This window comes from Cyprinus carpio, chromosome A17, assembly GCF_018340385.1.
Source record: "Cyprinus carpio isolate SPL01 chromosome A17, ASM1834038v1, whole genome shotgun sequence".
Taxonomy (NCBI): Eukaryota; Metazoa; Chordata; class Actinopteri; order Cypriniformes; family Cyprinidae; genus Cyprinus; species Cyprinus carpio.
Window position 1 is genome coordinate 19,126,847 of NC_056588.1, and position 13,856 is coordinate 19,140,702.

Here is a 13,856-nt window from a genome sequence, read left to right on the forward strand (position 1 = left end):
CTGCAAATGTAAAAAAAAAAAAAAAAAAATCATTCCTCACATCTTCCAGGGCCAGGACAGCATGCTCTGCTGGAGCAGAACGAGGAACAGACAGTGAAGGGCCGGGCAGAGACACGTTTGAAAGACGTCTTTTCCTTACACCGCTACAGTTGTTAGGGATCTTAAAGGCGCATCGCTTGTGATAGTTCAGGCCACATCCTAATAATCCACAAAGAAAGCTTTTAGTGTTCAGGATTCAAATCAGAAATAAGCCTGAGATTTGGTTTAAAACAAGACAAGGTATATGATTAGAGTTTAGGTAAAAGAAGATAAAAATCAAGTATAAGGTTTAAGAATTCAGGATAAGATTACACACAGACAAACACAAGGTGAATTCTCCTAAACTCCAGCAGAGGGCTCCCCGTTCTCTTTACTTCGACTTACAGACATATGGGCACTTAAGCATGTTTAGATAGCTAATTAGAAACCAAATGAATCTCCTGAGGACTGGGTGGGGATTTTAGATTTTAGAGATGATTTTTTATTTTTTTTATTTTTTTTCCAAAGCACATTCACAACAGTTTAAAATGTAAAGTGCTTTAGCATGCCTCTACATATGAACAGCTTGTATCCATCAGTATGGCTTCTTACAACTGGAGCCCATAATCTTAATGCAGCTTTTGAATGTCACATCCAGGGCTTGGCAGAAACACTGGGTTCCATTCAAACAGCCCCCGATTTCAACTTCAAAGCCAGACTGATGGCAGCACTAACACATCGCACTCGTCTGAATCCATCACCTCCAGTCAGACTCAATCAGGGATCTTTAAAGCAGTCTCAGACTCACAGAGAACTCAGAACCAGAAGAACATTATTTTTAATTATTTTCAAAAGTGTTCTTTAAAAAAAAATGTTTTTATTCAAAAAGGGTGCATTAAATTGATGAAAAGTGACAGTAAAGACATTTATAATGTTACAAAAGATTTCTACTTCAAATAAATGTTTTTTTTTTTTTTTTTTTTTTTTTTTTTTACCTTTCAGTTCATCATAGAATGTACCGTGATTTCCACAAACATATTAAGAAAAAACTTTTCCAACGATGAAAATAGTACTTAACAACTGAGTACTAATAAGAATTAAGTACCAAATCATACATTCATTATATAAGAATGATTTCTGTAATCACAGAATTAAATTACATTTTAAAATGTATTAAAATAAATAATAATAATAATAATAATAATAACATTTGCACAATATTAAGGTTTTCACTATATTTTTGATGAAATAAATGCAGCCTTGGTAAGAATAAGAGACTTCTTTAAAAAAAAAAAATCTTAATTATTCCAAACTTTTGACTGGTAGTGTAAATGTTTATGTTATTAGTGATTTGATTAATGTAGAATATGCACAATGTCTTTTTAACTGCAATGTAACTCATGGTCCTTATATATACTAAAATCTAAATATTTATATTTATGTATGTATTTATTTATTTATTTTAAATATATCTATTGAAAAATAGACCCAAAATTCAACAATCACAATCGTGAGACATGAATTGAAATTTTTGATTCTCATGCACAGCTTACAGAAAATCAGAAAAGTGTATTGTTTCTCCTGGCAACAGCCTGTTTAAGACAGTGGTAGACTCACTTGACAGAGTTTAATTAGTAATATTCATAACAACACCATTTTAGCCACAACAAAAATACAAAAATCTTAACTTTTCATTCATATGCGTCAGCAGTAATAAACCCTATTGACTCTGGCAACTGGATAGGCAGTGAGCAAATGTTTCTTTAAAATACATATTATTATATAACTGCTACCTTCACATTTGAGGCCCTGTCGGACGAGTCCCCACAGCATCTCTCCACAGTAGTCGCAGAAGGTGGGCGCTTTGTAGGAGTGAACGTAAAGCGCATGTGGTCGGATCTGGAAGTCTTCCACTGTTGCTTGAGCTGTAATCAAAATGCAACTTAAAGGACAACTCAGGCAAAGAATGGATGATGCAAAAAAACACTAAACAAAATAACACAAATGAGCACAAAATGAATCAAAAGAACAAAATACATATAAAACATTAGTCAGCATTAGAAGCATATAATTAGTCTAGCAGTCTAATTATAGCAGTCTAGCAGTCATAATGTTTCACAATAGGGCTACACGATTAATCAAATGTGATTGTCATGCGCATCTTGTCAGTAAAGCCGGTTCTGTAATCAGTAGTAAATCTCCAGATGGAGCAGCATTTACTACACAGAGCCGCAGTTCACTTACAAGGTACGCAAAATCGCATTCATAATCGCAGATTATTTATTCGTGTGATAATGAAATCGAAGAAATCGTTCTGTGATTATGAAAGATTATTTATTATACCAGATTTAATGATATGATTTTACTCCAAACTCACTTTAGTCGAGTGTTTGAAGTAAATAGCGGTGGAAAGAGTACTAAGAAATTGTCCTTAAGTAAAAGTATTGCTACTTAAGGAATAATTTACTTAAGTAAAAGTACTGAAAAATAATATGACTTAAGTAAAAGTAAAAAAGTACTTTGCTGAAAAACTACTCATGTTACTGCATTATAAAGTACTTTAGTATTATTTATAAATTTTCACCCAAAATGAGACGATGTCAGCATTATGGAGCAGGGTTAACCCTAACCCTAACACGTAACATGTACTTTAATGTCTGTTTCACAAGTAAGACCCAGGAAATCCCTTATATGGACAAATACATCAGATATCACTACAGCTGTATAACATGCAGATAGAGACGCTTTGGCTGATGAAATGTGGAAGACAATAAACACCCAATTGCAATACAACGCTAATTGACAGCTTGTATAACAGTAAAGCTTATTATAAAGAATATTTTCTGTCTCACTGTGATAAGAAGCAACATGGAACTACATAATCTAACGGTTTCAAACACGACTGATCGTTATATAGTGATTTTGGAGCAAAACATGATATTAGTCTCATAAATTGTTAAGTTTGACGTTATGTTAAGCAAACATACTCCCTATACCTGTTGCCAGGAGCAACTGTTTAATAACTAATTTTGAAAAGTACATTTACGTATAAGATTATGTGGTTGTTTTAAGAAGGGCAAAAGCAAAGAAGGGTAAGTGAGGGTTTAAAAGACAAGAAAGGGTTTAAAACAATGTGAATTGAAATGTGCCAGAAAAAATCATGAGGGTATTGGTAAGGCTGGACATCATTGAATTTTTATGATTCTGATTCTTGTCAATTCTTAATTTTGATTCCAATAAGGTAAATAATAATAATAATAATAATAATAAATAAAAAATCTAAGATATTATTCACATTTATTCTAACTCTTTAATGCAAAATATTTCCTTGTTAGCTGTATACTACGAACAAAAATCAACAGGCTAAAGAACACTTAGACAAGGATGTGAGTGCAGCAGAGAAAACAGAAATGTGGGACAGAAATTTAAAACAAAACAAAAAAAAATTTCTAATTGACAGGCTTTATTTTTTCTTATCTATTTTAATTGGATAAGAAATCAAATACACTGCTGGATGATAACCAATAATTTGTATTCTACAATATTTATTTTCTGTATTTTCCTAATGACAATTTTAGGATTGGTTTATACAAACACATAATAAGGCAGAATAGTTTCTATGCTGTAGAATGTTTTGTTAATTAGCACTGGATTATTCATATATTATATTAATTACCTTGAAATGACCTGAAATTACCTTTTTTGGCTACAGCGATAGTGGGGTACCTTTGTCCATATTAGGGATTTCCTGAACATCATAAGTCAATACATCTACTGGGCTGTTTTGGACTTTCTGCGAGAGAGCACCCTCCGGCTTCGAGTTTGAATGAAAGATGCACTGCATGAGAGTGTTTAGCACTAGGGCTGCACGATTAATCGGATGTAATTGTCATGTGCATTTTGTCAGTAAAGCCGGTTCTGTAATCAACAATAAATCATCATCACGTGCTTTCAGATGGAGCAGCATTTACTACACAGAGCCGTAGTTCAATGACAAGTTATGCAAAAAAAAAAAAAAAATCACAGACGATTTTATTGCACGATTATGAAATCTAAGAAATCATTCACGATTATGACAAGAGGCGGCGGATTGTGCATTTATGTTAACAAAGCATGGTGTACGGACACTGTCATAGTTGGGAGACACTGCTCAGCTAACCTAAACTTTCTTATGGTTAAGTGTAGACCTTTTTATCTGCCGGTGGAGTTCACCTCCACCATTATAACTGCAGTCTATATTCCACCGGATGCTAATGCCAAGCTTCCTATGAACGAACTGCATGCGGCCATTAGTAAACAACAGACTGCTCACCCGGAGGCTGCTTTTATTGTCATGGGTGACTTTAATCACTCCAAAATAAAGACAGTGCTCCCCAAATTCCATCAACATGTTTCCTGCCAAACTAGAGGAGACAAAACTTTGGATCATGTTTACACAAACATTGATGAAGCTTACATTTAGTATGCTTACTTCTCAGGCTGCCCGTGGCTCTCACACAGACATTGATATATATACCTCCTCTGTACCGGATTACATCAACACTACCATTGACAGTGTTACAACAGAAAAACAGATCACAACGTACCCTAATGAGAAGCCATGGATGAACAAGGAGGTGTGACTCCTGCTGAATGCCCGCAACACTGCCTTCAGATTAGAGGTCGGCCGATATATCGGGCCGATATTTGTCATTTTTTAATATAGCGGCATCGGCTGATATCTGTGTTTAGTAGCGCCGATTTAAATTCAGGCAAGTCGGTGGGCAGCCCCGTGTTATTGGTGTGGTGGAAAGTGCTGCAGCCGCATGTGAAGGACCCCAAGCCAAAACTTTTGGAAGATTCAACAACAGTCCTGGGAGATAAAGGTAGTCAGAGAATTTCACTCTGTAAATGGGGTGGAGAAGGTGGCAGTTCTCACAAACACTGCAACGCGATTGAGGGCTTCGTTACTCCGCCCCGCTCACAGACAGCACCGTGCTCGGAGAGACAGCTGTCCTGGAGCAGTCCAGAACGGTGAATGACATTTGTTCGGAATGATGGTTTGATGCAGACAATACCCAGGTTTCCATCCAACTCATTTGCATTTAGGGATGTCAATATTTGATCATTTCCATGATCGATAGTCGTTTAAATTAACAATCAATGAATAAGCTTAATGCTGCAAAATGCGTAGCAGCGGTATTATTATTATGTGCAAAAGCCACTCTGAAAAAAAGCTTTCTCACTTGAATTAAAGGGGTTTTAGTCTGAATAAAATGCTAGTAGCAGGACTGTAAAATGAATAGATGTGATTATGATCATTTGATAAAATGAAGGGAGCGCGCTGTACATTTGAGATCATTTTGAAGGGTTTGGCTAGATGTATTTGGAGGTAATTGCTCACATCTCATTCTGCACATATCCAAATGTTTCCATATTTGCAATGTATCTGAATGTTAAACGATAATATTTTTTATTTTTTTTAATGTAAACTCGACGGAAAAGAACGTCCTTGGCATAACAGCAGATTGGACTGGTATACTACGGTCTATTTAAACTGACCAGTGTAACCTTTTATATGTTTGATTGACTGTACTTTATTTTAATAATGAACAGACTGCGATGTAAGTTTGAAATTAGAATGCACTTTAGATGTTCTGTGTCATTTATACCAAACACAAATGTTGCTGGTTGCTAGTGTGTTTGCAGCACTACTATTATTTATTTTTTATATATTTTATTTTTTATATTTTTCAGTTTAATTGATTTTTATTTATACAATTTTATTTCTTTTATTTAAATGTATATTTAAGTTTACATTTATGTTCCAACAAACTTGAAAAATTCTGCTTGATAAATGCTCTAAAACTTTTATGTAAATGATTGACTATATATATATATATATATATATATATATAATATATATATATATACACTCACCTAAAGTATTATTAGGAACACCATACTAATACCGTGTTTGACCCCCTTTCACCTTCAGAACTGCCTTAATTCTATGTCGCATTGATTCAACAAGGTGCTGAAAGCATTCTTTAGAAATGTTGGCCCATATTGATAGGATAGCATCTTGCAGTTGATGGAGATTTGTGGTATGCACATCCAGGCCACGAAGCTCCCGTTCCACCACATCCCAAAGATATGGAAGCAGATTAGTCTCAAATATAATTCACGCAAAAAACATGATTCACACATGCATAGACAATTTCACATGCATGAAACCTAATTCACGTACACACAAAAAAAATTCACGTGCGTGCAAAAAAATATATAGTCACAAAAAGCAATTCACATGCGCAAAATAAAATTATATATTCATAAAATATATTTCACAAATGCAAAACACAATTCGTAGATATACAACTGTGCACAAAAACCTTTGAATGTTTAGAATGTACGAGTGTCCGAATGTACAAATCGTCATTTACTACGAATCCATTCGGATTTGTGTGTGTGTGTTTTTGAGACTTTCCTGGCAGAGCTCTCTTCCCACGTGGGTCTGTCGTACTCTTTAGCCAATCAGATGCGGGCTTACCATTCAACCAATCATATCATAAGCCACTGAGAGTGCATTCAAGGAGCACGATTCTGCGCACCTTTTGCGCAATATGGATTAATTAGAACGGAAATTAAGCCTTTACATCAGTAATCCCATAGACAGTAAAAGAAATGGACACAGCGACCCAATTGAAACTCAATTGAGACAAGTGAAGCCCATTTTTTAGCGATTTTTAGCACTTCCGTTTCGGACGCGCAGACTCAAACTAAGCTTGATGACGTCAGCAACTTGTCTGACAGATGTAAATCTTCTAGTAGCTGTGCGTGCAAACTGCCATCGTTAATCTTGCAGAGACGGCGAGCTTGAGCGGGGAGTTCTTTGGCAGGCGTGAGTGAGCAGGAGTAAGTATTCTGATTAATTATTTTGTATAGTATTTTTAAAATGTAATGCCAGGGCTTCTATGGGCTTCTCTCTTGACGTCTCCCCGATTGCCTGCGAGCTTCTGAATGCACTCTCAGTGGCTTATGATATGATTGGTTGAATGGTAAGCTCGCATCTGATTGGCTAAAGAGAGCTCTGCCAGGAAAGTCTCAAAAACACACACACACAAATCCGAGTGGATTCGTAGTAAATGACGATTTGTACATTCAGACACTCGTACATTTTAAACATTCCAAGGTTTTTGTGCACAGTTGTATATCTACGAATTGTGTTTTGCATTTGTGAAATGTATTTTATGAATATATAATTGTATTTTTGCGCATGTGAATTGCTTTTTGTGAATATATATTTTTTTCACGCACGTGAATTTTTTTTGTGTGTACGTGAATTAGGTTTCATGCATGTGAAATTGTCTACGCATGTGTGAATCGTGTTTTTTGCGTGAATTATATTTGAGACTAATCTGCTTCCATACAAAGATGCTCTATTGGGTTGAGATCTGGTGACTGTGGGGGCCATTTTAGTACAGTGAACTCATTGTCATGTTCAAGAAACCAATTTGAAATAATTCGAGCTTTGTGACATGGTGCATTATCCTGCTGGAAGTAGCCATCAGAGGATGGGTACATGGTGGTCATAAAGGGATGGACATGGTCAGAAACAATGCTCAGGTAGGCCGTGGCATTTAAACGATGCCCAACAGGCACTAAGGGGCCTAAAGTGTGCCAAGAAAACATGCCCCACACCATTACACCACCACCACCAGCCTGCACAGTGGTAACAAGGCATGATGGATCCATGTTCTCATTCTGTTTTCACCAAATTCTGACTCTACCATTTGAATGTCTCAACAGAAATCGAGACTCATCAGACCAGGCAACATTTTTCCAGTCTTCAACTGTCCAATTTTGGTGAGCTCGTGCAAATTGTAGCCTCTTTTTTCCTATTTGTAGCGGAGATGAGTGGTACCCGGTGGGGTCTTCTGCTGTTGTAGCCCATCCGCCTCAAGGTTGTGCGTGTTGTGGCTTCACAAATGCTTTGCTGCATACCTCGGTTGTAACGAGTGGTTATTTCAGTCAAAGTTGCTCTTCTATCAGCTTGAATCAGTCGGCCCATTCTCCTCTGACCTCTAGCATCAACAAGGCATTTTTCGCCCACAGGACTGCCGCATACTGGATGTTTTTCCCTTTTCACACATTCTTTGTAAACCCTAGAAATGGTTGTGCGTGAAAATCCCAGTAACTGAGCAGATTGTGAAATACTCAGACCGGCCCGTCTGGCACCAACAACCATGCCACGCTCAAAATTGCTTAACCCTCTGGAGTCGATTAACGCGTATACGCGTTTTGGGGTATTTTCTCCTGATAACCCCGAAAAGAAATGACATAATTTGGATTTTTGGGTGAACTATCCCTTTAAATTACACTTTCAGTTTTGATCGTACAGATAAGTGCACTTTGTGCACTTATAAAATAAAGATAACAAACAAGGAGTGCTGTCTGCAGCCTTTGTCTGCGCTGATCTTCAGATACAAATGCGTCAATAAAATGAATTGTAACTCAGTGAATACTCAACGAAGAGACATGAGAGAGATATCTATAGAAAGCCTGACATGTCTACTTTTAAACTAAACAAGTGCTGCTGAAAACAAATATTCTGTGATAAAGTAATCCATATGAAAACAACGCGATGTCCGTTTTTTCACGTCTCCCTTCATTATCTTCTAATGCGACCACGCCCCCGCGCTGAACGCGCTTTTGAGATTCAAATGTTTCACTGAAGCGCGCGGCTTTTGAATACGCCCACACAACAGAAGACAACGCAGCGAGATTGTTCTTCAAGTTTTTATTATTTTACTGTTTGCTTCGCGATGAGAGGAATAAGACACAATTCACCCCAAAAAGATGTGATGTGGTTGAGGATTTGAGATTTGGATTTCCTCAGAAAAAAGAATGAAGCACTTTATTCAGCAGAGTTCATAAACATGAGTAAGTCTCTTTTTATTTATTTATATACTTGTACTAGTTTTCAATGTAAACATTTTACTAGTTAGACTTTTTCCAAAGACTTTTTCCAAACTATAATTCCTGACTAAATGTATAATCAAGTGAAATATTATGAAGTTTCAATAACAATATACACTACTATACCATTCAAAAGCTTGATGTAAATAATATAAATGTAACAATAAATGTAACTGTAACAAATGCAACAATCATTGCTGTTCTTTCAATTTATCCCCCCTAAAAAACCTAAAAAAAAATATTCTCAGCTCTTTTCAACATTAATAATAATAATAATAATAATAATAATAATGATGATGATGATAATAATAACAATAAATGTTTTTTTTTTGTAGAAAATAAGATTGTTAAAAGGATTTCTGAAGGATTGTGTGACTGGAGTAATGATGCAAAAAATTCAGTTTGAAAGTCAGCTTTGATTTTTCCTAATAAACTGTTTAAGTGCACTCACAAGTGAATATTAAATTATGTTGTGGGATAATTAAATATATTCTAAATAAACTACAAACATAAAATTATATAGATTTATTTTGTCCTCACATTCTTTCTTGTAACTCATCCCTCTCAGTGACACAGCTGACTGAAAGGCTCATTATGCAGGCCTTTGTCTTCTCAGGTGTGAATTCATGATAGTTGACGCCTACTCGCATATGACTTTTACCAACAAAAAGTGTCTTAGAAAAATTAAATCAATATATTGTTTTCTGTAAGTGAGTAAACAAGATGATTTTCACATCATTTAGAAAAAAAAATTCTAGTCTACAAGCTCCAGTTCTCAAAATTCCTGGGAACCAATGTTCTGTATGTGTTTTATTGCCTTATTCAAGTGATTTAACATTTTTAGTTTTTCACTAACCACGCATAACATTTTTTTTCTCAAAAACACAATCATGTACATACATGCTGCTCACATATTATTATAGCCTAGTTTGTGCTGATTACAGTGAGATTAGACTTTAGCCATTTAGATATTTATAAGAAACTGAAAAAAGCACAAATGTCAGGGCATGACAAAACTTCTCCAGGCCCCCAAAATACCCTTAGACTCCAGAGGGTTAAATCACCTTTCTTTACCATTCTGACATTCAGTTTGGAGTTCAGGAGATTGTATTGACCAGGACCACACCCCTAAATGCATTGAAGCAACTGCCATGTGATTGGTTGATTAGATAATTGCATTAATGAGAAACTGAACAGGTTAAAATTAAGATTCGAGAGATAGTTCAAGTCAGTGCTGAATAAATGATGATAAGTTTAGAAATGTTTTGCATCCACTTGTTATTAGTGTGACATTTTAGCATGCAAATGAAGGGGAAAACTTCAAGATATCAGCCCTAAAAATCAGCAGCACATATCGGCCATCGGCTGACCCTGACCTCTAAACATCGGCATTGGCTATAGAAAAACCTATATCGGTCGATCTCTACTTCAGATCAGATGACGTTCAGGCCTACAGCAAATTCAGGGCTAAGCTGAGGAGGGGCATCAAATAGGCCAAGTACTGCTACAAGCTAAAGGTAGAGGAACACTTTTCCAACTCTGACCCCCGACACATGTGGCAGGGCATCCAGGTCATCAGTGGCTACAAGCCAAGCAACTCTACTCCAACGGTCACAGACATCTCCTTCCTTAACAAGCTAAATAACTTTTATGCTCGCTTCAATGGCGACAGCAAGGAGACAGCCACCAAGATCACACTCTCAGCAGACCACCAACCCCTCAAACTCACCTCCACAGATGTCTACATTGCATTGAGCCAGATCAACGCACGCAAGACTGCTGGCATTCCTGGATGTGTGCTTAGGGCATGTGCAGAGCAGCTTGCAAGGGTCTTCACAGATATTTGTGCCAACATGCTTTAAGTTCACATCCATTGTGCCAGTGCCGAAACACTCCTCCCTGATGTGCCTGAATGACTACTGGCCCATAGCACTCACACCTATTGTTATGAAGTGCTTTGAGCGACTGGTCCTAGCACATCTCAAGGACTGCCTCCCGCCCACACTGGACCCACACCAATTTGCCTACCATAGCAATAGGAGCACAGAGGATGCAGTATGCACAGTGCAGCACTATGTACTCACACACTTGAACAATAACAACACATACGCAGGGATGTTGTTTGTTGACTTCAGCTCAGCATTTAACACTGTCATTCCCTCCAAGCTGACCACAAAACTTGGAGACCTGGACATTAACACCTCCCTCTGCAACTGGATTATGGACTTTCTGACCAACAGACCTCAGCATGTTAGGTCAGGCCACAGCCCATTCCTCTACTCCCTCTACAACCATGACTGCAAGCCTGTGCATGGATCCAACTCCATCATTAAGTTTGCAGATGACACCACGGTTGGTTGACCTCAACAGAGACAACAATGGGACTGCCTACAGGGAGGAGGTTCAGCACCTGGCCGCATGGTGCACTGACAACAACCTGCTCCTTAACACCAGTAAGACAAAGGAGCTCATTGTGGACTTCAGGAAGGAGAAAGGAAGCACGCATGACCCCATCAACATTAACGGGATGGTTGTTGAACGTGTGTCCAGCTTCAAGTTCCTGGGAACCACCATCTCGAAGGACCTGTCCTGGACCACAAATACCTCCTGCCTTGCCAAGAAGGCTCACCAGCGCCTCTTCTTCCTTATGACACTAAAGAAGAACCAGCTGTCTTCAGCCATCCTGGTGAACTTTTACCGGTGTGCGATCGAGAACATCCTGACCAGTTGTATCACAGTTTGGTATTGGAACTGCTCAGTTGCTGACCGCAAGGCACTGCAGAGGGTGGTGAAAACCGCCCAACGCATCACAGGGACACAACTTCCTGCTATTGAGGACATCCTGAGAAAACACTGTCTACGTGGAGCTCACACTATTCTTAAGTACTCTTACCCTGACCATAGACTGTTTAGGCGCTTCAGGAGCCTCCGGACAAGGACCAGCAGACTCAGGAACAGCTTTTTCCCTACAGCTGTCTCCTTACTGAATTCTGCCCTCTGACACCCCCCCCCGACACACACACACCACACACACACTCCTTACCCCTCCTCATCACTACATCTGGTTTACAAACAAACAAAAAACAGTTCAATTGTTATTACTTGCACTACTGTCTGTTCATCCAGAATACTGAATGATCCATTTCACACTGGAATATTTTTCTATGCACTTTTTACTGTCCATTGCACTAGTGTAAATGATGTTCATATGTTCATAGTTTCTGCTTATAGTGTACATACACTTATTACATAATTCATCTGTATAGTATGTTCATAGTACACCTATCTGTATATCATGCTGATAGTATTTAAAAATTTGTAAATTATGTCCATAGTTCTGCCTTATCTGTATATTTATTGTACATTTGTAACATTGTAGACACTGTATATCCTGTACTTACTGCTTATTGCACTTCTGCATTTGGTTGCTAACTGCATTTTGTTGCCTTGTACCTTACACGTGCAATGACAATAAAATTGAATTCTAATCTAATATAATCTAATAACTCAGATAAACCATATATTGTCATAATTGTGTTTATTAGTCACACTGAATCAATATAAGCAGTTAAATCTTCTTTTTATCCAGCTACCACTATACGCATTTCCTGGGTTTCTTCTGCGAGGCACATTTGGAGTTTCAGTGCCCTCTGGCCTTTGGAGGAAGATTTACTGCTGATCACAGAACCGTGCTTCACTGAAAGATACACATGACAATCGCAGCCTCATCGAATCGCGATTTTGATTACATTTCGATTTATCGTGCAGCCCTATTTAGCACTCCGTAATGTCCATATCATTTAGTTTTGGATATGAATAAATCGTCCGGTCATACACATTGTGGGGAAGTCGTGGCCTAATCGTTAGAGAGTTTCACTCCTAACCCTAAGGTTGTGGGTTCGAGTCTCAGGCCGGCAATACCACGACTGAGGTGCCCTTGAGCAATGCATTGAACCCCCAACTGCTCCCCGGGCGCTGCAGCATAAATGGCTGCCCACTGCTCCGGGTGTGTGTGTTCACTGCTGTGTGTGTGCACTTTGGATGGGTTAAATGCAGAGCACAAATCCTGATTATGGGTCACCATACTTGGCTTTATGTCACTCACTCACTCACTCACAGACATATCTTGTTTATACACCCATGTGCTCACACATCTAAAGCACACACACAAAAAAGTGATTTTAAATGCATCTGATTGACATTTAAATCATGGTTGATCTATTAGCCAGATGCACATAAAATGCATGCACTCTTATTTCAGTGTTGTTGTTAACCCTCTGGAGTTGATCAATGCGGATACATGTTTTGTGGCATCTTCTGATAACACCGAAAAGAACTTAAATTACACTTTTAGTTTTGATCGTACAGATAAGAGCAATACATCAATCGAATTTGTAAAGGGTCTACTTTTATTTGTATACACACATAATAACAACAAAACTTTGTGCATTTATAAAATAAAGAAAACAAACACGGTGCGATGTCTGCCGCCTTGGTTCTGTGTGATCTTCTTAGAAACGTGTCATTAAAATGAACTGTAACTCAAAAGAGACACAAGAGAGATATATCTATAGAACGCTTGATATGCCTAATTTTTAACTAAGCAAGTCTTATCGAAAACAAATATTCTGTTATAAAGTAATCCAAATGAAAACAATGCGATGTCCAGTCTTTCACGTCTCCTTTCATTATATCTAATGCGACCACGCCCACGCGCTGAGTGGGGCTTGGTGGGGCTTGAGCCTATAAATAGGCTTTATGCCTGTAAGGATTTCAGGTCTGATTGTGGACTCTAATACTGAGCAGTGTTGCAAACTTGGGCCATTTGGTTTAGTAAAAATTTTGTCATTGTTGCTGTTTTCTTTTCTTTTTGTACAGTT

General features: G+C 37.8%; 1 protein-coding gene across 4 annotated transcripts in view; it reads right to left on the reverse strand.

Moving 5' to 3' along the window:
- The window catches only part of LOC109080080 (serine/threonine-protein kinase D3-like), an 85,534-nt gene that overhangs the window by 27,430 nt on the left and 44,248 nt on the right, over positions 1 to 13,856 (reverse strand). For all 4 annotated transcript variants that reach the window (XM_042774334.1, XM_042774332.1, XM_042774333.1 and 1 more), the window contains exons 4-5: positions 1,812 to 1,943; positions 41 to 198 (exon numbers count right to left, since the gene is read on the reverse strand). In XM_042774334.1, the coding sequence (XP_042630268.1) occupies positions 41 to 198; positions 1,812 to 1,943 (290 nt within the window). The remainder of the gene's footprint in view (positions 1 to 40; positions 199 to 1,811; positions 1,944 to 13,856) is intronic.